Source organism: Erigeron canadensis, chromosome 8 (assembly GCF_010389155.1).
Source record: "Erigeron canadensis isolate Cc75 chromosome 8, C_canadensis_v1, whole genome shotgun sequence".
Taxonomy (NCBI): domain Eukaryota; kingdom Viridiplantae; phylum Streptophyta; class Magnoliopsida; order Asterales; family Asteraceae; genus Erigeron; species Erigeron canadensis.
In genome coordinates, this window is record NC_057768.1 from 37,859,849 (window position 1) to 37,887,383 (window position 27,535).

The window sequence follows — 27,535 nt, forward strand, 5'->3', positions numbered from 1 at the left end:
TGGAAGTTTTTTAGAAGATGAAGCATTTCTCTATATTATGGAATAACAAGCTAGAAAGAGTTGATATATAGTAGGAAAATTACAAGTATATAATATGATCATAATTTATAAATAATACATAGATGATAAGTGATTAAAAATATAAGCATGAATATCATTCTCAATCAAAAATAGAATTATACAATATTTAAACGTACTTTTGTATTGTATATATTTTGTACGAGTATATATTAAGAATATATGACGTGAAAAATTAGTAAGATATATAATGATGTGGAAATAATGTGGAGTAGGATAACTAGGTAGGATAATCACTGGTATAGTCTAATTAGTTTCTTTATCATACATTGCTCAAAATAAGTTAAAATTGATTACAGAAGGAAAAAACATCGAAACCAAACCTAAACCCAAGCTCGCCGCTTTACTATGATGTATGATTAATCTTTGTGACCCAATCGTAATGTTATCAATGCCAAATTGCCAACTTGTGCTTGTGATTTGATGGATTCTAAATGGCCAGCTGTCTATACATTTTATCACCTCTAATCACATTACAATTACAATCTTTATTTTAAGGTAGTATAGATTACAATTCTTTTAATGCCATCCTTAAAATAAGTTAGCTTCTCGCTTTCAAGGAAAGACCTTCTACCCTGATAAATCTTACTTGTTCCAAACGACACGGTCCGGGGCATTTTCGAAGACTAGCCTGCTTTCTATCTTACTGTAAGAAATTCCTCGTTTACTTGTCGAACCTTGTTATTTAAAAATCTAATAACACAATTATCTAAGGAAAAAACTGAAAATTACGTGAAGACCCTTAAAGTTCACTCATATATATATATATATATATATATATATATATATATCGGTCTCTAGGTTCAAGATTGTCATAAAATAAAGAGGTATATTTGCCTCGTGGCAGCTAATGACACGACGAGGATGCCAGGTCTGCTGGCGTATCGTCGATCTGAAGTCTGATTGCATTACTACAATTCAAGCATCGAAGCACGCCTTTTGACAGCTTCTATGAATAAATCATCTACTTATTATATATATATATTGCCATACATTACAAGCCACCTTCTCTTTTTTTTTTTTTTCAAAAAGAAAATCACTACATAATCGTAGGTATCACTTGCCATGTGCAAACAAACCTAACCAAGATTCAACTCCCCCTTTGTAATCTTTTTTATAAGGTCGTTGACCATAAATAAAATAAACTACTATCTATCTATCTATCTATCTGTAATATACAATGAAATACTTGGAGCTAGTTGTTCATTCTATTGTCTTCACAAATCGGCCCTTTACTCGCTTTCTAGTATCGGCCCTTGCCTTTCTTGACTCATAACGGATGCACTTCTCGTACCTGTTATCATCACATGCTCATTCAATTACTCGGTGTGAAAAAACTCGATCCAGACCTACAGAGCCAAAAACTCAAAATGGACTTGACCAGAACTTGTTGGTAAATTTTGTGTCATCGGGTCATTATTTGAGACTAAAGGATTTCAAATTAAGATTATATATGAATTGGTGAGGGCTGAGTAGATGTTCCTTAGAGCTAATTCTATTCCGCGTAGCATAGGTGTAGGTCAAGGGGGTTGCTCCCGCGGCGGTCTATGCGACAACACCCCAGCCTGTAAGTTATATTTAGTGCTTAGGTAATATATCTCATTTACCCACCGAAACACCCCAACTACATTCCCTGTCAAAACGGGAGGGTGTTAGTTATATGGTTATTCACTTGTAAATGTCTTTTGATTGCTAGACACACCTTTTCATCAAAGGGTGTAAACATTTTATGTTTTATATTTACCAGTTTCTGGTCTCAAATTTGACACACGAAAATATACATATATACTCTTGAATCTAATTCTGATATTAGTCGCCTTATATCATAATGTCACCTTTATCTTATCCCAAATAAATATTTCATGAAACCACAAGGAGATACATACTTTATTGTGAAAGAAGAACTTTTGTGATTCAAAGGCAAATACGGTACTCCCCTAACAGAACTTATTATACTTGGTCCATTTAAAATGTTTTCGTCTTGTTGCTTGTATTTCTTGGGTTCGATTCTGGTACAGTTATTTTAACAAAATGAATATCCTACGAATCTTTAAAAAGCACTGTAGACAAAGAATTAGTACCTTCGGGTTTTCTTCTTCTCCTTGTAGCGTAACATTGCGTTACATCTGTTCTGGGCAAGCTGTTGGGCGTCGAATTTGGTTGTTGATGGTATATCCATTTCATAACTAGTCGCTAAAATCTGGTTCATCATCTCGCTATCGATGCTCAAATTAGTTCCAACTTCCATCATTTGGGTTTCAGATGATGGCCCGGTGGTGTGCTTGTTGTCGATCTCCATTTTTGATCTGCAACTGGCTATTTGCTTCTGCACATACCATTGAAAATTTGAAACAGGCAGATTAAGATCCACAACAAAATTTAGAATGGCAGTCACATACAAGTATTCGAAAAAAGATACAATTGTGTTGCCACAGACACTGATGAATTTGAAAGGATATTAAAAGCAGCTGCAAATTTTTACCTGTATGTCTATCAAAAAGAAAATGAAGAAAAAAAACTAGCTTCAATTAGTGGATCGAATAGAGAGCAAGACTGATTTCGTGCTGTTATTTACATGGCAGGAAAAGACTAAATTAAGTGGAACCAAACACTAAGCATAGTAACTTGTGGTCTAACATCTACCACAAGTTTTACTTGTAAAAATCTCTTAAAATAATTGTAACATATGGTCTACATGTGGCCACAGGTTCATGGACAGTTGGACCTGTTGAATTTCTATTTTATCTTGTCATTTTCTAATAGGTAGACAAATCCTGCTAATTTATAAATGTGTAAAATAGAAAAATAGGATGTAAGAACAGCTTCAATAAACAGCTTAACCAAGATAATATATAATCATTGGTAACATTAAACCAGCGAGTATCCCTCAAGTTCTTTGTTATAATTAATCAAAGCTAAGCCACGAGTCTTTTTTTATCGACTTTTTTGAAGAGGGAAAAGGTGCTGAAAAAAGGATTACAACCCTCACTTCAATGTGCTTCACATAGCCATGTCTTGATTTAATTACCACTTACAGATCAAAGAGAAGGTAAAACAAGATAATCAAAATCCTATTTAACATTGGTTGAAATGATTTCCAAAATGAAAGGATTAAGGAGCACGTGTGGGTAATCATGAACAGAACCTCATCTTCTTATCTTATTTATAATTAAGTCAACGTTTAACAGTCAAGAATAATATTTTCCTTTCTATCAGGAAATCAGGAGTGAACGCTCTAAAAGAAGCATTCCTTCTAGTAATCAATGGAAACAAAGCCATTATCGAGCCCCTGTAAAGGATTACAAAAAAATTTGACTGCTAAGAGATGCAATAAATTTTCAGAAATAGAAGGCTATGAGATGCAATAAATTTTCATGACTTTATTATGTGTGGAAACAGCCCAAAAAGAAAAGTCCAACCCACCCTACCGCACCAACCAGTAAAAACTAGAAGACATTAAAACCTTCAATGTCCCGGCTGCGCTGCTTTGACCTTCTTGTGACATAACATAAGGTTTTAGGGTTAAGTTCTTGGAAATGTATCAAACTAGCTCAAAATCTATAGTATGTATTGAACTTTAAATGAGTTTATTGCACATACTCAACTTTTAATAATTACTATTTTATGTATCTGACCAATTAATCTTTTAAACTGATGGTGTGGAACTAGATGTGGCAGCCTATATGGACGCCAGGTAATCTGGATGCATAAAACAATAATTTTTGAAAGTTGGATACACACGATAGACCCAAGTTTGATACATACTAAAGATTTTGGATTATAGTTTGACACATGCTGCAAAATGTTTGAGGGGTTGAATGGATTCACTGTCTGATGTCCTATTTTCAGCATACGCTTGACAAAACGTTTGATAAAGTAGTTACTTGAACTGTGACCCATATATATTATATCCTAAATAAGAGATGTCATACAACATGTGGACTATCATATCAAGTTTTACCAACGGTTTCCAGATACCCTTCTCAAGTTCGGCGTATGATAGGAATTCATAAAAATGTTAATTACAGTTTACCATGTAAAATGGGTAAAAAGAAGTGTCTTTTGGTGTCGTCTTTCACCTAATGGTATCAAGGTAGCCCAACAACCAAGAGGCTTTGACGACGCACGAAGGTGCACTAACGGTGTCTACTGTGTAGTCTTAGCTGATCAAAAAATATGTTTAAATCACTTTTGCACTCTGCAGAAATTTAGAAATCAAGTAGTTCCATTTTGTAATTGACAGATCATTTTTATATCTTTTTTCTTGATCTATAAACTCTCTCAATTTTCACCATCCCCAAATGAAGATGTAAAGTTGCACAACTCGATTCAAATTTCATAAGCTACAAACCAACAGCTTATTAATTTCAAGTATAAGATGTAACTTTTCCTTCCTATCACACAACTGAATAGCTTAGGTAATAATTGCAAATAGGTAGAAGAAACACCAAATAGTGCAAGATGCTTACATTCTGGGACATGGTATTGCCAAAAGATATGTTTATGGCATCCATTTCTTTAAGAACTTCCATTGTTGTGAAAGAGGCGTCCTCAACTATGTCAGTACAGTTGTTTATAGCAAAGCCAAGATTAGCATCTCTTCCTGCCTTAGATGAAACTGATTTTCCTAGATTAAAATCCCATATCTGCAAAGGAAAAAAAGAAGGAAAAAAAAGAAGATAAGAAGACGTGTTTCTAGTTACATGTCATTTCATGATACTACTTGGACAATCCATATACTCCAAAAATACAGTTGCAACAATCTCTAGACTTCATTCTGTCTAACCTAACATAAGACATACTTATTAAAAGCTTGAAACCCATGTTATGTTACAATCGGAAGCCATAAAAACTTATACATAAAGCTGCAAATAACCTTATTGAATTTGCATTAGGGCTTCATATTATCACATACTCATAACAAGATTGTCGTAATGTCTCTTGAAAGCCATAAACAAGTAAGTAAATTTCTTAAACATGGGGGTGTATTTGGCAAGGGACTTTTTCCAAACTAGTCAGTGTTTAAATCACTGAAATCATTTGCTCCCAATATGGGGCGTATAACAACCTTAGAAGGCGCGTTTTATAGGCTCCTACACTTGAAATCTATAAAATGTATATACAGCCTACTGCCTATATCAAGTAACAAAATACATGAGACACTAGTCAACGTTTTCTTTAGCATTTCATAAATCACAAGTTTTATAAACCTAAAGGCCAATACAACTATTATGCATATCAAACTAAATCCATATATAATATCAAACAAAACCATAAGCAATGTAAATCATAAGCATATATCAAATTCATTAACTAGTCCCAACCTGACTCGGTTCACGTTTAGGACTATAGCTCCACACATTACCAAACTCATTGGCAAACCCTTCATTCCCTTTCAAACTCGACTCATCGTCCTCCTGTTGCGGCTGCGGCATAAGCAAATACGTCAAAGACGTTTCCTGATTCATCAAATCCTTATCATCTTTCTCCTCATACTCACACCGTTCCGAAACATCCCTCCTCCCACACTCACTCGGTGTTTGCGGCCCCAATTCTCCTCCACCTCCGTCACTATCCAATCGTTCTTTCGCAATTTCCAACAACTGCTTATACAAAACCTTATTTATCACACCGCCGCAATTTGAGGAATTTAACTCCACATTAGGAACCTCATTATTAGATATTTCATAATAATTTGTAACGGAATACTTATTTTTACCGTTAGAATAATTAGTGTTGTTAGATTTGAGATCAAATCCCCAAAGTGAAGCTAATTCGATAACCGACGGGCAACCGGATACTTCTTTAACAGGAAACCGGTTATGATAAGAAGAAACAGAGGTGTCTCCATGGAAATCATGATCACAAGTGGTACAGAGCAGGAGATTGTCGGTGGAACAGGCTACCGAAACGGCGTCGTTTCCGCAATTATCACAGATCTGAGAGCGAGAGTGTTTCAATGAAAGAGCATTTGCAGAGTGTACGGATTTATCACAGAATAAACAGAGCTTAGCCGAATCAGCTTTACAGTATAATACTGCTGGTTTTTGGTTACAAAAATCACATAAATTTGATGATGATGATGACATGATTTATGCGTGAGTTTTTTATATTTGAGATTTGAGAGATGGAATTTGTGATGAGAATGAAAATAAAAATGATGATAATGATAAGAAGGTGGAATGTGGAAAAATATCTATTGAAAAAGACAAAGGGGGCTTTTTCTGCCTGAAAAGGTGAAAAGGATTGTTAACCTTTAAGATATTTATCACTCAATTATTGGTTTTGTCAACGCTGGCTGGTATTTTGGTGGGTTTGATTTCTATAAATGAACAATTGAACAATATAATACTCCGTAAGAGTAGTGCTAAGTTGGTTATATTGGAGATTTACTTGCTATTTATAGAAAAACGTCTTATAAGGTGATATCATTGCTGGGTTTTCAGTTGCATAGGTTTTTTTTTTTTGTTAGCAAAACCCTATAAATGTTCGCGCAATATGACGGTAGTAAAAATATTGGTAGCGACGACAGGTGGCGGAGATAATAGTGCCTAGCAGGGGTGGCGGTGACGGTGGTGGCGGCGGCAATGAGAGTGACGATGGGAACGATGATGGTAAATGAAAAGTAATTGATAATAAATGTGATAGTGTAGTTATTTTAAAGGTTTAATGATATATATTGTAGGTTACTAATTTCATTAAGAGTATTATAACTATATTACATGAAAATTTTTAAATTAGTAAATAAAAGAGAGATCTATTATTGGTTTTTCAAATGTTGAAAGTTTAAGAAAAAAATGAGTCAATTTGTTTTTTAAATGTTGAAAGTTGTGAATAGTTTTTCGTCATTGAAAAGGGTGTCAATTAGTTAAATTTTATCCATTATGTTAATACTTAAGAGAAACGATCCGTATACCCCTAGTTTTTGATAATACACCACTAAATTAACAAAGTTTAATGATATCATAATTAAACGAAAAGAATATGTAGTAGTACCAGATAAGACAATTTAAAAAAATATTATATCATCACAATTTTTTTTTATTTATATAATAAATCTTCATTCTAATTGTTAAGTGATATTATATTAAATTTAAAGATAATGATAAATACACCTAAAATTTAGACATAAAAATTAAACTAAACATTTGATGAATTTGTCATGCATTTTCCCCTCATATTAAACTTCGATTTTAACACACTTATTCATCTTAGGTCTATATAGTTTAGATTAATTATATTCATTTTTGTAATTTTAATTATCAGGGTATTAAATATAAAGCTAAAATTTAAAAAAACTTAAAAATTTTAATTTAAAAACACTGTTCAAATAATACACTACAGGTAAGCAGCTTGAGACATGAAATTTTAATATATTATTTTTTTTAAAACAACAAAATAATTTTATTAATAAACGTGATCTACTAACAAGGTACTCTGATCACAGAATAAAGGTAGAAACATAAAAAATACAAACAAAATGAGAAACAGTGTAACAAATTAATAGAGAATATTTAATTAGAAAATTTAATATATTAACCATCCATAATTCTACATACTTCACTAACTTATACAACATATTATAAAAAAATTAATGATATATCTATAACATATTTTATCCATCAATAACAATTTAGACCGTTTTACACTATGCATTAATATAATAAAAATGGTTATAAATTTATCACCGCTCTAGTGAAAATTATCTTTATTGTTAAGTGAATAATAATAAAGGTTGATCATCATTTCCTTTGACTTACCGCTTTTACGATGGGGCTTAAAAATAGAATTATTTAGAGGATTTTGGGTTAGATGGGCCAGATGGGCTTAAGTGGTACTCACAGGTAAATGGATCAAGTCAGACATCTGAAACAGAACCCGAAACCCTACACCGAGACACCGAGCATCTCGATCTAGTCTAGTCCGATCCTAGAATACAAATATAAGGAATTGGAACCACTTAATACACACACCCGAAAAAAACTCAGCAACACACACCTAACACGGCGAAATCAACGATGATGAAGATGAATTCAATTCTCTCTCTACTAACTATCCTGTTTTTGGTATCATCATCATCTGTGACCGCAAGCTCCGATTCACCTTTCATTGTAGCTCACAAGAAAGCTACACTTAACAGACTCAAATCTGGCTCCGAAAAAGTCTCCGTTTCCATCGATATCTATAATCAAGGATCTGCGTATGTATCTCTTTCCTTTTTATTCAGTTTTTTCTATTTCTGTTGTATCTATATGTTTAGTCAATTTACTTGATCTGCAGATCCTATTATACCGATCTGAATAAATCGATTTGAATTATATGCTCTATATCTGTATAATTAGTTTTGAATTTGTTGATTTGATTGTAATTTGAATAATTGTATTATGCATGCGTATTTTAAAATGCTTCTAAAATCTGCCAATAATTACAGAGAGTGTTTGTTATTGTAAAATTAAAGTGAGCATGAGCATGTATCTGGAAGCTGGAAATTTGACATGCCTTATGTTTACGACTTTAGTAAAAATAGGATGACCGTACAAAGTTACATACCACCCATTAAGATATCTGTAAGTCAACAAATTATAGTCATTGGGTCTTTATTCTAATACGTAATGGGGCCGAGCCATATCGTGACTCTAATGAGTTATTTCAGTAACTTAGTTTTATCCAGCTGTTAAACGTTGAGATTTGTGGTGGCGTTCATCAATAAGATGCAGTGGGTATGCCTCAAATAGTAATAAGTAATCAATCATCTCGTCAGTCGTATCACCACAAAACTGAATATAAGCAGAATAGTTTTTCTAATTTATGGGCTATGCTCAATTGGTGTTTGACCAACAAACATTTTCGTAATTTGGAATTGTGGTGCAAGTTTTATTAGATCCTTAAATATATAATAATTAAAGTTTCTAGGCTTATAAGGTATGAGATTTAACATGTCTTGTGATTCATATTATAATTTATGGTACTGCTGTTTGAACTACTAAAGCAACTCCAATAGCGAACTACGTTGATGCCAACTAATTAATGAACTATGTAATGCCAATCTTTAAAGATGTCGACTTTTTCATTTTTTTTGGGCTCTGTCAATGATGACATTCACAACAAGTGTTTTTAAAAGATACACTATTTGTCTAATTTCTTGTTTATCTTTTGACTATTAAATCAAACTCTCTTTCTTTCATCATCTCACACTTTCATCATCATCTTGTGTATTCAGGACCGCGTATGATGTGAGTCTTACCGATGATGGCTGGTCATCTGAGATATTCAAAGTCATCTCTGGAAACACTTCAACCTCTTGGGAAAGACTTGATGTGTATGTATTGAATTCTAGCATGCCTTGCATAGTTGCATGCGATTATTTCTTCAGTGAATATATTATTTGCATTTCATGAATTGTTTCTGACAATAATTACTTCATACCATCAGTGGTGCCGCTGTTTCACACTCGTTTGAGTTGGAGTCAAACATGAAAACCGTCTTCTATAGCTCACCAGCTGTTGTTACATTCCGTGTCCCCACAAAGGCTGCACTACAGGTCTGTTCACAAAAAATAAACTGATTTAGTATTTTTGGTATCTTGTGTGCATAGTCTTACAGTTTTTTGAACTTTGTAGGAAGCTTATTCGACCCCCCTTCTACCTCTGGAGATCCTATCAGATAAGCCTAAGGAGAGTGCACTTCATCTTGTAAGTTTTTTATAAACCAAACTAGAAAAAAGAACTTGATAATAGTCTATGTATATGTTTTGGTGTTTAACTAATACTTCATTGATGTGTTTTTTTGCATGAATTTGTGCTTGACGGCTGCTTCTCTTTCAGGTTAAGGTATGAGATTTGTCATCAACGTGTTTCTTTCTTTCTATGATATTACGTTTGACTCTGCTATTATGTATCTACTCGAGTGTATATATTTCTAGGGAAATCTGTTCTCTGTGTGTTGTCCATTTGTATTATAATGTGTTCCACCCTCTTATATTAAAGCTTTTGTATTTGCTTTCAAAATTTACAGAGGCTGTTGGCTAAGTATGGTTCCTTGGTATCAGTAATCACCATAGTGGTTTTGTTTGTGTACCTGGTGGCAACTCCATCCAAGTCCGGTGCTGCGAAGGGGAGCAAGAAGAAGCGTTGATGATTAGTCTCTGTGATGTAACTTGTAGAGGCAACGGGACCAGACTTTGTATTTTGACTTGCCTTTTTGTAAACTGTTCTAAAGAGATAGTAGACATTGTAAAAGGCTGTTAGTCTTGTTTTCATATACCTGAGAGTTAATTATAAAATTTGCGGTGTTAGGGTTATACTTAGATGTGTTGCACTGGTTTGGCATGAAACGGATATGTTTGCTTAAAAATGCATAACTTTGTGATCGTGTCTCCCAAGGTTACAGTGTTTAGAACTAAGAAATAAACTAAATGTTCGTTATTCGAAAGTTAATGGGATAGAAGATCGCCATAATTTTCAACTCTTTTGGAAAAAAAAAAAAATCATTAATGGTGTCGAGTTTTGGTAATTGGTTGATCATCAAAGATAGGGAGACATTGTCACATAAAAGACTGGAAATATTCTTGACCTAAGTCTGTGAAAATGAAATACGGTTATATAATCAGTTTTAATAGATTAATGAGTGTTGTGAAAACTTCATACATTATTCATACAAGTAAAAATAGTGAACCTTTTTAAAATTTAAAAAAAGAAGAGTTTGATATGACCAATTTACCTATAAAGAACCTTTTTTCTTTACTAATAAAAAATTACCTAATTGTTCTTAATGAACTAATTTTAATTACAGCTTAAACCTTTTATCTTCTAAAATATCTAAATTAACACATTTACATTTATTACATTCACATTAACCTACACCATTCGATACCGCTATCTCCGCAAATCACCGCCACCATCAGACTGTTTTTGTTGTCATCACCGTCACATTGTGCGAGTACCATATTGATATGTATATATATGGCAAAAGTTTTTTACTTTATCTATGTTTAAACTATTGATTAGCATGCGTATTCAACACAAATGTATGTAACCTAATTATGGTATATCGGTGACCATTTTCGAATGTATGTAATCATTAACTGAATAATAACAGAATCATAAAATCAAAGACCTAATTGTAAGTTAATTACCATTAAGGACATAAAATAAAATAAAAAAGAAATACTAAAGGGAAAAAAAAAAAAAAAAGGTAATTGGGCCTCATCCATTTGGATTGGGGATTTCATGGGTCTAAAATGTATTTTAGAAAAAAAAAAATAATGTATATGGAAATTCAGGTGAGGAGGATCCATCAAAACAAACAAACAAAAAGGCTCTGAAGCTGCAAAAAATTCACAATCAACATGATGAATCCTCTAATCTCGTTACTAGCAGCAGTCGTGTTGTTGTTGGCAGCTTCGTCGGTAAATGCTATCGGATCGGACGCACCGTTCATCGTGGCTCACAAGAAAGCTACACTCGACAGACTCAAATCCGGCTCCGAAAAAGTCTCTGTTTCCATTGACATATACAACCATGGATCTGCGTAATCCACATTTCTCACTTTCTCAATTCAGGATTTTCTGCATGCATTTATTCATCATTTTGTTTACTTAGTAATAATGTTGATTTGATATTAGTTTACATATATATAGTGCTGGAAAGAATTGATGATGATTCCTATGTATCATTCGGAATTTATACGACATTCCAATCTATTTTTTATGGTCGACTCACAAAGTCATTTTTACCGATTGTCAAAAACCACAAAATCAAATTTCTATTTATCCGTTTAACTAATGTATGATATCCTTCTAAAAACCATTAGTTTCCTTTTGGATTCTACAACTGTAAGCTTAATTGCTCTTTCGCCTTTGTTTGTTGGTTTTGGGTTCTATGTTTTCATCATCAGTTTTACACCTGACATAATAATTGATATAACTGGAAATCTGTTTTCACGAGAACTCAGACATTAGATATGCCTTGCGTTGGAATTTAGAATGATGATCTCAGAACTGTATCCTAACCATTGACATTTTAGAGAGTCAAATAATCTGTATTCATCGTCTCCTAGTTTTAATACTTAATACATCTGAGACACGTCATTATTCATATGACATCCAGTTATTTTTAACAGTTATCTGACTTTGGGATAGGTATCGGCGGTACATCTCATTGGTAAACTGTTGGGGGTATGCCTGTAATAAGTTTAATCTGAAATCGATCAAATTGCCATATTCCTGAACTGAATATAAACAGAATAGTCTGTCTAAACTATGTGGTCTGCACAATTGGATCTTTAAAACAAGAAAGTGGCCTTTTTGTTTATGTTTGGCGTTTTATCATCATTAAGTATCTGTTCTTTTTGTTTGTGTGTAAATTTTGTTCAAGTCCAAGAATACTTCCACTCTAGTTTTGAATTCTTGAAGGTATTCGGATCTAACATTTCTTGTGGTTCATGTTATATGATATATTAAGGTTGTTCGGACAACTGATATAACGTCAATACTGAACACCTGCATTAATAGTAACTACTAACTGAAGGATGTAAAACTTTCTTATATGGAGATTGAACTGTCTTTTAACCACAACAGTGATACTCATTATGAGAAAAGGGCTATTAATCTATTCTTTGTTTATGTATCATATGACATATATATCAACCTCTCACTCTCATAAATCTCACAATTTGACCTTGTATTCAGGACGGCATATGATGTTAGCCTCACCGATGATGGCTGGTCCCCTGAAATATTCAGCATCATATCAGGGAATACTTCAATCTCTTGGGAAAGACTTGATGTGTACGTATCAAATTTTAATTGATTTTTGCAGGGAAATTGATGGTTGCTTTTTCTAATACTAATTCTCACATTTGGTTACTTGTGTAAACCATCAGTGGTGGTCTTTTATCTCATTCCTTTGTGTTGGAGTCAAAAGTGAAAACCGTCTTTTACAGCACACCTGCTGTTATTACATACCGTGTGCCCACAAAGGCTGCATTACAGGTAAGACTTATAAAAGTTGAAATAATTTAGTATTGCAGGCGTTGTACGTGTTAATACAATCTTACGATTTACAGGAGGCATATACAACTTCACTTCTGCCTTTAGACATCCTATCAGATAAGCCTCAGGAGACAAAACTTGATTTTGTAAGTTTTCAGTTCAGGAGATAACATAATTAACAATTTGAAATGGAAACTCGATATAAAAAAGGGGGGTTTACTGATAGCATTCATTTCACTAATAACACATTTTGTTGTTATGCATGGGTTTGCGCTTGATGGTTCCTACTCTTCCAGGTTCAGGTACAAGCATCTGTTGTAATCAATGATATTAGTACATTTTTTTCTATATTTGGTTTTTGCAACAGTTTGATATCACCATTATGGTAAATTGACTGGTTTTCCAGTCTTTGGCATGTGGAGACAGACAATTTGGCTAGATCTAGCCTCGGTCTTTTAGCTTTGAATTTGATTCATATCTTTCATCCCCGGGATAACCTAATTGTGCAACTCTGTTCCCTGTATAGTACATTAAGATAATAAAAGAAAGTATTAACCTGCAATCCTAATTTCTGTTTCTTCAGCAAAAAGTTTTATCAGTTGGAGTGACTGTATTACAATTTCATAAACCTGAAGTCTTTTCTGTATCGTCTTAAATGCACAGAAGCTGTTGGGGAAGTATGGCTCCTTAATATCTGTGATCTCCATTGTGGTCCTATTCTTCTACCTGCTGGTAACCCCTCCCCCTAAGTCAGCTGCTTCAAAGGGAAGCAAGAAGAGACGCTAATCAACATTATCTAGAATGCCATGTAATGGTATCTGTAGCTGCTTGCCTACGACCCTTGTCTTTTGATGGAATTGTGATGTAAAATCTTCTAAAAGAGAGACCGGTCTTTTGAATGAGTTGAAATGTTAGGCTTTGTTGTAGAGAATGATCTTTGCATCAAGACAGTTTCTCGTGACCTCCTTAATTTCTGGTAGTTTCCTTGAGTTATTTCGCTTTGCAGCAACCTTTAGATGAATATTAACTGTGTTAATGCAAATGCATCAATAAAATAAGTAACCTCATTGCAAGGACTTAGTAGACTTGTTGATAATCGATTCATCAATGTTTATCCTGAATTGCATTAGTAATTGTGTCACTGCTTTTCGACATTTGATGACATTCTGTTACACAGTTTGTATAGAACAGAGTGTAACATCTTTCAGGGTGATTAGATGTGCGTGTTGACATTGATAATTTCAAATTGATTGCGGTTTTAATTAGTTATGACTCTCACTTAACTAGATATTCATGCTTTGTCACAAAATAAGTTTCAAATAGGATCATGACTGAACATCATCTTTATACACTTACAATGGGTCATTTCATTGTATAATGTTATACAACTTTCCAAATAGTCCCTTTTGGTGGTCATATTGTTGAACCAGAATGCATTGACGACCAAGGTGCGAGTTTAAGAGATAAAATGTGAAGAAAAATGGCCTCAGAAAGTGCCAAGTAGTCGTGTGCATTATTATGAAACATGACAATCATTGAAGAAAACAAAGATAGCATTTCATATTTAGTTTATCTGCCTAATGTCACAAAATACAATACAACAAAACATGCCGAAACATTTCAAGGAATAAATGGGACGGATTTTACACATGTCGAGACACCATTGAGGAGATGTTTCGACGCTTTCTCATGATTAACGAAACCCATGAACCAAAAGTCTTGAGCATCAATGGTGGAGAGCTGGATGTACTTGTCTGTTTGCTTTTTACCAGGTATTGTGACTGGATTCACCGTAGCTACCTTCTCCAATGGGATAATAACCTGCATATATACCAGATTAACAATCTTTTAAAATAGATATGAAAAACTAATACAAGGAATAGGGTGTCAATTGTGCCAAGTTTGTTTGACATGAATGAGTTAGCAACTTTATGTGTTTAAGCCCAAAGCTCCAAACCAAACCTTGTTTGGTTAATCGTGTTAAAAAGTTGAATTAGTAAACGGGTTAGTCATATCGAACCCAGTTACGTTTTATATGTAAGAGAAATAGATAAAAATATATATATATATACAGATTATATATAACTTGATAGATTGTTAACCCATTGACCCAAACTCAATAACTTTTTGTTTACATGTTTTTGATAAATTGTCATCCCTAGGCTAAGGAACAGAGGGAATTGGGAATACCTTGTAATGGATCCAAGATTCCATGCCATTGGGTTGGATCGACGACAAGGGACGATCACTACAAAAAGCGACATGAATGTTTGATAGATACAAGGTTCCGGCAACAGGTCCAGTAGACGTTGACAGATAACATGCGAACGTCCGGACAAGTTTCTCGTTTGGGTATGTGGTGAAGTTTTGTTTGTACAAGGATTCAAATCCACCTTCTGTTAAGGCTTTTGCTGTCAAATTCACTTTTCCCCATGCTGATCCGGTCACAGATTGACCCGCTTTCACTATATATATAACCAATCATATATATAATTTCATCATATAAATATATTATATATATCGATAAGAGATAACAGATGAAGAGGACTTACGATTGGTCCAGATATTTGAAGCGGCTATTTCGGCCTTATTACCCCATGAATTAAGTTTTTTACGAACATTATCGATGTTATTGGGCTGAGGAGGGGGAGGGGGCTGAGGGACGCCGTATTGGACGTAAGGGTTGTGGGTGGGTGGGGCATGCTGGTTGGTGGCTGGGGGCACAGGCGTACCCATGACGTGCGTCCCCCAGTAATCGCCTGCAGAATTAGATGATGATGATGATGATGAAGGCTGTTGGTTTGGGTTCATAATGAACAAAGTAAATGATACTTTTCTTATATGAGATGCGAAATGAATGATATGATTGATTTAAGATTCGGTCACTTTTTGTATCCACCAATACGAAATGTTTCAATCAATCAAATTGTTAATACTATCAAATTCAACCATGTATGTTCATACAGCATCTATATCTATGTAACGATGTCTATATTTAATTTAGGGATATCTGAATGTACAAACTTTGGACGAATGTTAATAGGAAAGAACTAAAATTTTATGTATTGTATGTAAACAACTTTAAAAAGTATTTATTGTATGTAAGAAAACATACGTGACAACTATATAGAGGTGCCACTTTTCTGACTTTAATTGGTTGAATTTATTTTTTTACATACAATAAACATTATTTTCGAGTTGTTTACATACAATACACACAACTTTAGTTATTTCCTACTACAAACATTTGTTCAAAGTTTGTTACATTACAAGATATTTATCCCTTTAATTTATACGAGTAATTTATATACCGTATCATATACTCTTATTCTATTATTATTAAAATAGCTGGCATGGCGATGCGAAATCGGGAGATGGGGTACGAATGGTTGGTTGTTTCAGCGTGTTTTCCCCGCTGACAAATTCCTTCTACAAATTCCTTGTTAATTTATAGATGTTCTGTTCTAGAAAAGGAAAATTTATAGATGTTTTTGACAATCGAAATATTGAGTATTAAAAAAAACAAGCATTTAAAAAACATTTATTAACATTGTGTAAGTTATTTATTTATTTATTGAGTTTTGTTAGTGATAGCCCTTAGGGTTGTCAGTAAAAACTAATTGGGTGCATTAAAATTTGTATCTTGTTGTTAGAAAAATCAGGGGGCGGTTTTTAATATATAATGTACAAGTTTTTAAGCATGTAATATGTTGTTAGTGACAGCCCTTAGGGCTGTCATTATCATTTTCCTTATTTATATAATTATGAATAATTAAAATTTGAATAAAAAAGAAGTTTTAAACTCTTGATCATCTATACTATTATATAAAAGAAATAGCATTCGCTCTCATCAAATGTTGAAATGTAACCATGCGAATGTACAAGAATGCCCTTCATTTATTTCAATTAAAATGCATTCCTATTTAAACTATTTTCACAATTTCACTTCAATTGAATATCCACTTATATTGTTAATACGTGTATTTTTTTGTTACTGTTGGTTGATATTGAAGTTACGGTATCATCGTGGTATCTCGCTTAATTAATTGTTCACTGATACTGTTTTTGGTAATCACGACATTGAACGCATTGTCAATGGTATCCGCTGCAACGCGCGGGTACCATGTTAGTCAATATTAAATAAAATTATATTTTTGAATAAAACAATCTATACTATGTTATAAAAAAATATCTTCCATTTTGAAAGTTACGTGGAAAAAAATGCTTAAAATACCCTTAATGATTATATTACAATATCAGCCATATATCTTTTAAAATATCTTCATTATCCCTTTACATCTATTACTTCTACATCGATTATCAATATCACTTGACGCCGTCTCTACCACCAACAGTCGTCCCCCACCACCACATCTTTGCCGTCATAAATACTGCCACATTGCGAGTGCCGTGCAAGTTGAATTTAATCTAATTAACATAAAATAATACCAGTTAATTATAATTATATATACAACAATCCAAAATTAAACTACTACAGTGACGGCTTGTCGGCTTTTAACTGGCTCAGTTGCCTTCTAACCGGCTCAGTTGAATAGGGTTAAATGACATTTGTAACCCTTGATCTTCTACCACTTTCGGCAACTTTCTCCTTCATCTCTTCTCTTCAACTCTCTCTATTATCCCCACTTTCTCTTCTTATTTCTCATCTATTACATCCAATGCCGACTTCTATTTTCTGAGATCTTGCCTTCTTGCGTTTTCTATTCTTTTCTACCACATTCATAAGTTTCTTAGTAGCTCTGATATTTTGATTGCAAAAGTATTTTGTGTATATCTTCTTACATGTCTTATTTGAATTCATGGTTTCATGTTCCGGGATCTCTTCTTCTCTTCTTTAATTTAAAGGTATTTACTATTTATTTTTATTGTAGATTTTGATTAGGTTCCACTTCTATCTAATATTGATTGTTTTTATTAACATTGTTTTTATTATTATATTTTTCTTTAATGATGAAGGATGATGCTAATGGTCACAAGATGGGGATGAAGATTAAATCAACCAAAAGAAATAGCATTGCCATGTGACAACCCAGATGCATAGCTTATGGTAACAATTTTTTTAGGTCTTCTTTTTGACTTTTATTTGAATTTTTTATTTGACTTTTGTAATTAATGTGAATATAAATACATATCTTTGTTTTATATTATACAATATAAGTATGTAGTTTTGGAAATATCAACCTGATTATCTGCAAACACTAAATTATTATTATAATAACAACGATTTGATGTATCTATACTTGGGAATATATGTGCTGAAGTTGTGTTAAATGTTACTAAATGGAATTTTCAGAACGTCAGGCTTCAAAAATACATGTAGTAGTGTCAAATGCTATTGGTATCCCATCAAGCATATGCGATTCTCCAAACTCAAGAATCTGTCATTGACAAGATATATGTTAAGGCCTCTATACTACACCTTTTTCCTTTAGATGTAACAATCCTACAACGTAATATGTCTATATTTATTTGCTCATTTATATGATCCATGTTGCTTGAACACAATTGCACATGTTATATAATACCATACCATAATGTGGAATGTTTTCATAAGGCTAGGATTAGAATTTTGAAGTTAGCAACATGTATCTAGAAAATAAAAATAAAATTAGAACTCGAGGATTAAAAAAAAAATTGGCCATTAGAATTTTGAAGTTAGCGATAGCCATTTGACCCATCTGGTGGTTTCTGCATATGGTTAAAGCTATATCCTTATGTATTTTGTTCATTAGTTTCTTATGTGTATATTATGAAATGTCTAGCAAGCATAATTTCAGTGGTAATATCTCTTTATATGGAGTGGATTTATCTTGTATCAGATTCCTCTTTTTTTTGTATTTATTTACTTACTGATGCTATGAATTGGGTAGTACCTATGATTATGTTATTTCAGTTAATTGTAGTTAAGACCATAATTAGATATTATAATGCCTTGAAGACATTATGTGTAGTACATAAGTTCTTACATTGTGTCAGCAAGGTTACAACCAAGTATCTTTTTTTGTTTTTCATTTTGGTCATGTAATTATGCAGAGATGTACCAAAGCAAGCCTAACACATAGAAAGAAACACTTCTAAACATCACACAACTGAGATTTTAATTGAGCTTATTTTAGGTGTCTGCTATAAAGTACATTTATTTGTTTCTCATTACTGTTCTTGGCACACGAGTATTTCAATGACATTGTGGCACAGTGGCACTAGCTACAATGGAAGGCTTCTTTTTGCAAATACAACTACTAATTTCTATGCACATGATTTTTTATATCGCTTTATAGTTATTTTGTAGTAGTTTATATGCTATTCGTAATCTGTTTTGGAGGTGCTTCACAGAAATTTGGGACCTGTTGTTTCACAGCTAGCTTCCGCCGCAACGCGCGGGCAGGTTACTAGTTAGATACAATCCTAAAAGGTAAAGTTATTAATGGTATTTTCTTTTAAAGTTAGTAGAAATATGCCCGCACAATATGACGATGGTGAGGTAGTGATGGCGGCGGAGGTGGTGGTGGTGACGATGGTGGGGTGGCAGTAGAGAGGACGATGGTGGTGAATGTAAAAGTAATTGATGTTAAAAATGGTAGTGTAGTTATTTGAATGGATCTATATTGAAAACTATTTCATTAAGGGTATTATTGATACATTAGGTAGAGATGTTTAAATTAGTGAATAAAAAATATGAGTATTTTTGGTTTTTAAAGGATGAAAATTTAAGAAAACAAAATAATTTGTTTTATTAGATAGCATAGATTACAATAATTTTTTTTCTTTATTTTTTTTATTTTTTAAAATTGACTTTTATTCACATGGTCGATACACAGATTAATAATGGGTAGGCAAGCTATAAAAAAAGTTAACAAAATACAAAGTTACACAATTTGTCCAAACTAATTGTACAATGTTTCTTCTATTTATATTTTATAACTTAAAAAATCTTTTCCATATTAATGAAGCCATTGTTGAATCTCTACTAGTACCTTTCCTCTACTAGTGCCTTTCATAAATGCCAACAAAAAACGAAAACAATGCGCATTTTATGGTTTCTTTTTCGATTAAGAACACTATCAATGCAAAAATTATCCAGTCATATTAATTATTAGATTAAACCCGCATGTTGTGTGAGATTAACTGAGAACGTAAACTAAAATTAACTGATAATTATATTATTATTCATAGTTTATGATAATATTAAAAATAATCAATTTACAACTGATACAAATAATAAAATTATAATTTATAAATATATAATAAATACTTATCAAATATGTTAAAGCATGACTAATGAAACGTAAATATTAATAAATCATAAAACTCTTTTTCTATGCTCTATATATATTAAATATAATACAAAAAAAATCTCATCGAAAACAATGATTTATTCATTTTTATTCTTTTGAACGACGCAATGATAATTATCATTGAATTAATAAAAGGTAAATGATTAATCATCCTAAACAAATAGCCTAAAAGTCCTCCTAATCAGTATATAATGCCACATGGAAAAATCAAGGGGAGGAGGTGAAGAGAGATAATGAGTGGATTATACATGTCAAATGTCTATTACATATGTCAAATGTCTATGAATTTAGGAGGATTTTTAGGCTATTCTTTTAGGAGGATTGATCATTTTGCTTAATAAAAAGACGCAGTCTAAATCATATATAAACATCTTTGCGCTCATATATTATCAAAATACGGAATCTTAGTTATATGAAGATAAGTTACAAATATAGATTTGCATATCAAAGATATATGTGTGAAACTGATAAAGTAAATATCTAATTTAACATTGATAATATAATCGGTTAGTAAATATTAGATGTAATTATCAATATAATCTAGTTTTATATTATATTAAAGTATATTATATTCCATGTATAAAGATAATTAAATACAAAGAAAAATAGAAAGAGATAAGTTATATAAATCGACAATATATTATCGATGTCTTTTAATTAATTTTAATATTCAATGAATATCTACCGTAGTTTGTAAAATATAAACAAATATTAAGTTAGATTAAATGGTTTGTACGTATTATTAAAAGTTAGAGGTCATGAGTTCTAATTTTGTATTTGGTTTTTTATCTGTTATTTAAGATTAATAAAAAAACAAATGTCTACGTAGTCAAATAATGACGTGGCAAATGAAGTGTCACATAAACATTAAAAAATATAAATCTAAATGTCAATATATTTAAAAAAACATTAAAATTATTAGAAAATGGCACCTAAAAAAAAAGTCTAATTGACACAAAAAGAGAAGTACCAATTAGGAAAAAACATAGAGAGATGTGGGTATCATTTTTATTTTTTATTTTTAAAAGCAACAACCGACAAATAACTAATACCTCACATCAATATGCACCGGCGTGTTAATTCAATTCGTTCAATACGTACAAAATAAATTCAACACGTTAAAATTTGTCAATGGCCATTAATGTCTCATTAAAAACATCCAACGACAACTTGCTTCCATATGACTAAAATTTTAGTTTCTGCGTTTTATTTTACTTCGCGATAACTAACTCTTGCTTGTTATATCTTACATGCATTTTGTGAGTGGGCGAATGATATTATCACGTACGAATGTACGATAGGTCTGATCCTACATCATTATCGAGTTTTTATGACCTTAAAGTTTTGGCGTCATTTCACATGATTATAACTTCAAATAAAAATAACACTTCGTTGAATGCTTACACCAACATTAAATGAGGTTAATGTTTTAAATACTGGCATATACCGGTCGGCACCGGTATTAGCGGTATCAGAGGATACTTTGGTATTTTAACTCTGTTATTTTTCCAGTATTTTAATTATTTAATACCGACCGGTTTTTTTCGGTATTTTCGGTATTTTTATTTATAGTTTTTTTGAAAATTTTAAAAAATATTATTTATGATACCTTAATGTATTTTTTGTTATTTGTGAACTTTAAACCATATAATTTGTTATGAAATAGCTATTTGGTATTATTTTTGAGTTAATTATAATTGTAGTTTGACTATTTTCACTAAATTGTTACAAATTTTATAGGATTTTTATATAAAAAAATAAATTAAATTAAATTAGTCATATCGGCCGGTATTTCCAGTAATACTGGAAAAAATTTTCATACCGGTATGACTAAGATACCGGTCTTTAAATCTTTGAATGAGACATCAAGAAATAGAAGAAAAAATATCAGTCTCATCATTGATGCTTGATCTTGTAGTTGTGTCAAAGGTAGCATGAATTTTTTTTTAATTTCGATTGTAAGCTATTTACTTTTGGAGTTTTGGTCAAGGTTGGAGCCGGAAGCTAACATCATTACGATGTTGAGGGTTTATTTTTTTTCACGTTTTTAAACTTTGTAAAGTCCTAGACCAAATCCGAAAGGAAAAATACAATCTGGACCGGGCCTCTATATCGAGTTGCATACTTACATTTGGATATGCATCCACTATGACTCTATGAGTAGACAATATGGTCCATTCATTGGATCATGGGCCTGTGCAGGCGTTTACATAATCCGGCCTTGAATATTGGCGCAAACTCCAATTGTTTTTATTTTTTTATTTTTAACTTCAACTTTCTATTTCATATTAAAAAAAAAACAGCTAGCTAGAAACATAATACAAAGAAAAATATTAAAACGTAAAGTTACACCAATAATTCAATTACATATTTCTATATATAAAATTTATCCATAAATAAGATGATGATTGAATGTTTTGAAATACTTTCACCGTATAACTCTTTTTAGTGTTAACCTTACCTTTGTCTAAAGCTTCGAATGAAACTTCATATCCGTAACCCAGGAGAACTTATTTGGTTTTCGAAACATGCATTTAGTTACTGGAGTTAAATATGTCGCTACCCAAATTTACCATTTAAGGAAAAAAAAGGAGTTAGTAAAGTTAACTTCCATATAATCAGGTTTAATACCTGTATTTATCAACGTCCATCTTTGTAATTGTCATTTGTATACGCGTCTATTCTTTTCATTTGTTGTTGAATAACCACTTACGGTATGTTTTTGAGTTTTGTTTTAAAAAGAAAAGAAAAGATTGTAAAGGATTTTAAAAATATTTGGGTTCTTGAGTTTTATTTAAGGGAAGAAGACAAAAGAAGGGAAAAGATTTGAAAGAAGAATTCTATAGAATTTGTTAATGATATTTTCTTCCCACTTTTGGGATGATTTGGAAGGAAGGAAACTCCACCCCTTCTCTTCCATTCATCCTTCTTCTCTTCTTTCCCCTTCCTTTACATATAAACTCGAGAACACAGGCTTAGTTTTAGATCAAGTTGCTAGTTGGGGTCTCTTCGGAGGAACGGGAATAAGAGATGTAGCTTTGAAGACCCAAGATTGAATCTTGATTTCATAAAGTTTCGGTTATTTACCTTTTTAATGTGTGAACATACGAGTTATCACTTATCTTCTCCAGGAGTGTACGGGTTTCAACTTCCAGCATACTGCCTACCTTTGATGTCATTATTGGGGATTCAAACTATTAACATTTAACACATGTCCTTTTAGAAATAGGGCTTCCTTTGTTGAATCCATCATGCGTATTGCACATAAAAGCATTTATTTTTTTTGGTAAAAAAACAAATTGTTAAAATAAAACAGCAAAAAATTTTAGACTAAAATAATCTTTAACTTTAAGTGAGCTATTTTTGGTATATTATTAGATGTATGCCCGCATGATGTAGCGGCATTGGCTGTAGCAGCGATAGGTGGTGGTGACCACGTAAGATGATAAAACTGATAGCAAAGTTGATGGCGGCGGGATGACGACTGTGATGGAGTGATTATTAATGTAAACATTTTTAATTTAAAAGGGTAGTATACTTATTTTATGAGTATGGGTAGAAATTGTTTAGGATATTTTTCATAGATTAATAGGTGAGATGTAATGAAGATAAAATGTCAAAAGCGTTAAAGTTTTTTTTAAAAAAAATAGTTATATCTATATCTATATTTTTTTATAAAAATTATCACACCATCCATTTTTAAAAATAGTTACACATTAGTTATATACGAAATTACTATATTACCCTTACACTATAGAAAAGTTTTTATAAAATACCAAATCTATCCCTAATGAATTAATTTACACTCTAAACCTTTATTTTAATAATTAATATTTTAAGCATTTATATGTTAAAAATTTTTCACTATAACAATTAAAACAACTTACACTATTTGACATCGCCACCACCAATAGTACCATCAACGATACTACTAGACCGCCTTCCCCACTATCGTCGTTGCATTATGCGTGTATCGTTTAATGTGAAACGTGCACCTTTTAAGATTTAATTAGAGACCTTGTAATATATCAATACACACATGGCAGATCATTGTCAACCTTTCTATACTTCTATAGATACTCGTATATGAATATTCACGTGTTGGATGGACTTTTGGAAGAACTAAAATACTAGGTAATATTTTATTTTTCAACAAGGGAATCTGTCAGATGAGAAAGCACGCTGAAAACTCGAGTCCATTTCTCGACTACCAATTTCGCATCTGGAGCGAACCATTTTTTTTTTTAACGGCAGCCGACCACTTTTAATTTGTGTTTAGTCCATTTACATTCATTTTTTATTTATTTATAGTTATATGATATACTGATATATGATATGATATGAAAGAAAAAAATTGATGAGTGTGGAATTGACCGATTAGATATTTAGAATTTTAGATTATATATATATAGAGGATGAAAATATAAGACTGTTATGTCCTAAGCTTAGATATCGGACACTCACATATTAATTTTTTAAACCATAAAAATCATGGGAGCCTAGACATTTATTCATTAAATAATAAATAATAAAATATTAGTATGTGAGGAGTTTCACACCTAAGCTTAGGTGTGGAACTCCTTACATACTAAAACTTTATTATTTATTGTTTAATGAATAAATACATGGGCCCCATGATTTTTATGGATTAAAAAAATAATATGTGAGTGTTCCACACGGTGTGGAACTCTTTACATACTAATATTTTATTATTTATTGTTTAATGAATAAATACATGGGCCCCATGATTTTTATGGATTAAAAAAACAATATGTGAGTGTTCCACACCTAAGCTTAGATACCCGACAACCTTATATTTCCATCATATACGGTAAGGTTCAATTAAGAACCATTTCAATTAGAAGAACCATGAGAACCACTATATTATAACTTGATGTTAATATGTGATAGGTATATGTGAACATAATCGTTCACATAAGTTCATTTAAGAACCATTCATATATGAACATAGTTAATATTAGTTATAACTTGACATATATGTTCAAATGTGGATGAATTTGTTCACATATGAACACCAAGTTATAATTAAAAGTTTCTCATGGTTTTTACAATTCAAATGGTTCTTATTTGAACCTTTACCTATATATATATATATATATATATATATGGGGGAAGTGAGTATGGGGTTGTCCCTCATCTAAGCTTAGATGTGGAACCCCTCACATTTGGTTTTTATAATCATGAAAATCATGGGGGTCTATGTATTTGTTTTAAATTCAAACAAATAATAAAATATTTTATGTGAGGGTTCCCCATCTAAGCTTAGATGAGGAACAACCTCATACTCACATTTCCCTATATATATATATATATGGGGATGAGAATATAAGGCTATCGGGTATCTAAGCTTAGGCGTGAAACACTCACATATTGTTTTTTTAATCCATAAAAATCATGGGGGCCCATGCATTTATTCATTAAACAAGAAATAATAAAATATTAATATGTGAGGGGTTCCACACCTAAGCTTAGGTGCCGGACAACCTTATATTTATATTTTCATATATATATATATATTTGATGAGTGACTAAATCTTCACCATCATTCAGATTAGCCTAGGTAGCTAATTGTTCTTCACGTACTATGACCTCGGAAGTGCCTCCGTCAGATCAGCCAGCTTCACTTATAGGCTTATTCCTCCAATTTTTTTTCCCGATCGATTCGCCTTCTCCTCCATGGCCTCCTATATCCGGCCTCATCATTCTCCTTCGTCTTTTATGTAATAATCAAAGACATTGAGAGAAAAGATTGGATGGAGAATTCAATGATTAAATATATTGTATATATATATATATATTATATTGTTGTTGTTATTATTTTAATTATTAAGTTTTGGATATATATATATATATATATATATTATATATATTATATCTTTGGGGAATGGTTAATGTGCACTAAAAATATTATACATTTGTACCATAATCATTGGTTTTGATGTACAATATGTTTTACTCCAAGTTAACCATGACTCTTGAGGCTATATATGTAGAATAATATTAGACGTATGGATGCGCGATATGATGATGATGGTGGTAATGACGGTGTGTGACGCCGGTGTGGTGGAGGCAACAACGGTAGTGTTGGTGGTATAGTCGTGTAATTATATTAATATAAAAGTAATTGATAATTGATATAAAAGAAGGTAGTCTAGTTATTTTAAAAAGTTGACTTTCGATACACATGTTTTTTTTTTGTTGCTATCTGTAAGACTCCAGACACTATGCAACTCGGCAACTGTAACGTAAGTATAAACTCTTTCCTTTGTATATCTAACAAAAATAAACATTGCATATGCCATATGCATGGTGATATTAAATGGGAATTAACTAGAACAATACAACTTCACCAATTTAACTAGATAGATAGCAACATATATATCTGCAACTGGCCGGCAGCGAACTGATCTATCAAATTTTCTTAATTATGATCATTATATTGCTAACACAAATGTACAACATGGGTATGAAATTGCAATCAGAAATGCTAATTAACGATTGGTTTACATATATAATGATCATCTTAAAAGGTTACATCGATCTTATGATGCGTATGCATTCAAACAAGGAATTTGAAGTTATTATCAATAGATGGATTGGTATTTAAGGGATTTAATTAAAAGTTAAAAGTCTTGGTTCAAATCTTGACGTGGTCAAAATGCTCATAGAAGTTTTTTAAAAAATAGTTGGCTCCTTTTGAAGTTAAAGTTGAATGTATGAAAAGATAATATCGCTAAATTCAAATTTGGTTTTCAAAAGTAAAAATAAAAATATGTAATTAAATTGATTGTTTTGTTGCGAGTCTATAATTCTCTATATTAGTTTTGGGGTGGCTCTTCTTCTATATATCAAAGGAGGTAGCTAGCTAGATTAAATAGTGATGGTTAAAATTAAAGCAAAACTAGCTAGCTTCATGTTTTTTTAAAATTTAGGTTTTATGTTAAATCCAAGCTAGTAGAAGGTTTAGAATATAGATTAGGATATTATTGTTGAGTATAAAAAAAAAAAGACAAATTAAGGAAAACGTGTCAGACAAAGTTTGGTGTGAAAGAAAAAAAGTATAAAATAAGAGACGCAATAATTATGCAAGGAACCTAGGAGTATTATTTTAATGAAGCAAGCAGGGATT

At 32.0% G+C, this 27,535-nt stretch overlaps 4 protein-coding genes and 1 long non-coding RNA gene across 5 annotated transcripts; 3 read left to right on the forward strand and 2 right to left on the reverse strand.

Annotated features, from left to right (window-relative positions):
• Nucleotides 1-1,068: 1,068 nt before the first annotated feature.
• LOC122579881 (zinc finger protein CONSTANS-LIKE 15-like) lies at nucleotides 1,069-6,213 on the reverse strand. Its single transcript, XM_043752141.1, has 4 exons — nucleotides 5,403-6,213; nucleotides 4,548-4,724; nucleotides 2,160-2,404; nucleotides 1,069-1,372 (listed from the first exon to the last, which is right to left on the reverse strand). Exons 1-4 carry the CDS (start codon nucleotides 6,165-6,167, stop codon nucleotides 1,282-1,284), a joined length of 1,278 nt encoding a protein of 425 aa, XP_043608076.1. The 5' UTR covers nucleotides 6,168-6,213; the 3' UTR covers nucleotides 1,069-1,281.
• A 1,822-nt stretch (nucleotides 6,214-8,035) lies between these two features.
• LOC122578903 (translocon-associated protein subunit beta-like) lies at nucleotides 8,036-10,378 on the forward strand. The gene is made up of 6 exons (XM_043750952.1): nucleotides 8,036-8,278; nucleotides 9,299-9,397; nucleotides 9,511-9,619; nucleotides 9,699-9,770; nucleotides 9,903-9,908; nucleotides 10,093-10,378. The coding sequence occupies exons 1-6, from the start codon at nucleotides 8,097-8,099 to the stop codon at nucleotides 10,210-10,212; spliced, it is 588 nt and encodes a 195-aa protein (XP_043606887.1). The 5' UTR covers nucleotides 8,036-8,096; the 3' UTR covers nucleotides 10,213-10,378.
• Nucleotides 10,379-11,339: 961 nt separating this feature from the next.
• LOC122578819 (translocon-associated protein subunit beta-like) lies at nucleotides 11,340-14,145 on the forward strand. Its single transcript, XM_043750864.1, has 6 exons — nucleotides 11,340-11,607; nucleotides 12,767-12,865; nucleotides 12,961-13,069; nucleotides 13,144-13,215; nucleotides 13,366-13,371; nucleotides 13,733-14,145. Exons 1-6 carry the CDS (start codon nucleotides 11,426-11,428, stop codon nucleotides 13,853-13,855), a joined length of 591 nt encoding a protein of 196 aa, XP_043606799.1. The 5' UTR covers nucleotides 11,340-11,425; the 3' UTR covers nucleotides 13,856-14,145.
• Nucleotides 14,146-14,604: 459 nt separating this feature from the next.
• Nucleotides 14,605-15,940, reverse strand: LOC122578820 (GEM-like protein 5). Its single transcript, XM_043750865.1, has 3 exons — nucleotides 15,622-15,940; nucleotides 15,260-15,534; nucleotides 14,605-14,890 (listed from the first exon to the last, which is right to left on the reverse strand). The coding sequence occupies exons 1-3, from the start codon at nucleotides 15,878-15,880 to the stop codon at nucleotides 14,690-14,692; spliced, it is 735 nt and encodes a 244-aa protein (XP_043606800.1). The 5' UTR covers nucleotides 15,881-15,940; the 3' UTR covers nucleotides 14,605-14,689.
• A 1,752-nt stretch (nucleotides 15,941-17,692) lies between these two features.
• LOC122580035 lies at nucleotides 17,693-19,611 on the forward strand. Its single transcript, XR_006320731.1, has 3 exons — nucleotides 17,693-17,935; nucleotides 18,047-18,137; nucleotides 19,413-19,611. It is a non-coding gene; the product is annotated as an uncharacterized LOC122580035 (long non-coding RNA).
• The last annotated feature ends 7,924 nt before the right edge of the window (nucleotides 19,612-27,535 follow it).

Excerpts from the sequence above, each read along its gene's own strand:
- LOC122579881 (XM_043752141.1), bottom strand. The coding sequence starts at position 6,167 with ATGTCATCATCATCATCAAATTTATGTGATTTTTGTAACCAAAAACCA. Across the intron at positions 4,725-5,402 it reads CTAAACGTGAACCGAGTCAG|ATATGGGATTTTAATCTAGG; the intron begins GTTGGGACTAGT and ends TTTCCTTTGCAG. Across the intron at positions 2,405-4,547 it reads GCAATACCATGTCCCAGAAT|AAGCAAATAGCCAGTTGCAG; the intron begins GTAAGCATCTTG and ends TGGTATGTGCAG.
- LOC122578903 (XM_043750952.1), top strand. The coding sequence starts at position 8,097 with ATGATGAAGATGAATTCAATTCTCTCTCTACTAACTATCCTGTTTTTG. Across the intron at positions 8,279-9,298 it reads ATCTATAATCAAGGATCTGC|GACCGCGTATGATGTGAGTC; the intron begins GTATGTATCTCT and ends TTGTGTATTCAG. Across the intron at positions 9,398-9,510 it reads TCTTGGGAAAGACTTGATGT|TGGTGCCGCTGTTTCACACT; the intron begins GTATGTATTGAA and ends TCATACCATCAG.
- LOC122578819 (XM_043750864.1), top strand. The coding sequence starts at position 11,426 with ATGATGAATCCTCTAATCTCGTTACTAGCAGCAGTCGTGTTGTTGTTG. Across the intron at positions 12,866-12,960 it reads TCTTGGGAAAGACTTGATGT|TGGTGGTCTTTTATCTCATT; the intron begins GTACGTATCAAA and ends GTAAACCATCAG. Across the intron at positions 13,070-13,143 it reads CCACAAAGGCTGCATTACAG|GAGGCATATACAACTTCACT; the intron begins GTAAGACTTATA and ends TACGATTTACAG.
- LOC122578820 (XM_043750865.1), bottom strand. The coding sequence starts at position 15,880 with ATGAACCCAAACCAACAGCCTTCATCATCATCATCATCATCTAATTCT. Across the intron at positions 15,535-15,621 it reads TTCAAATATCTGGACCAATC|TGAAAGCGGGTCAATCTGTG; the intron begins GTAAGTCCTCTT and ends TTATATATATAG. Across the intron at positions 14,891-15,259 it reads AATCTTGGATCCATTACAAG|GTTATTATCCCATTGGAGAA; the intron begins GTATTCCCAATT and ends GTATATATGCAG.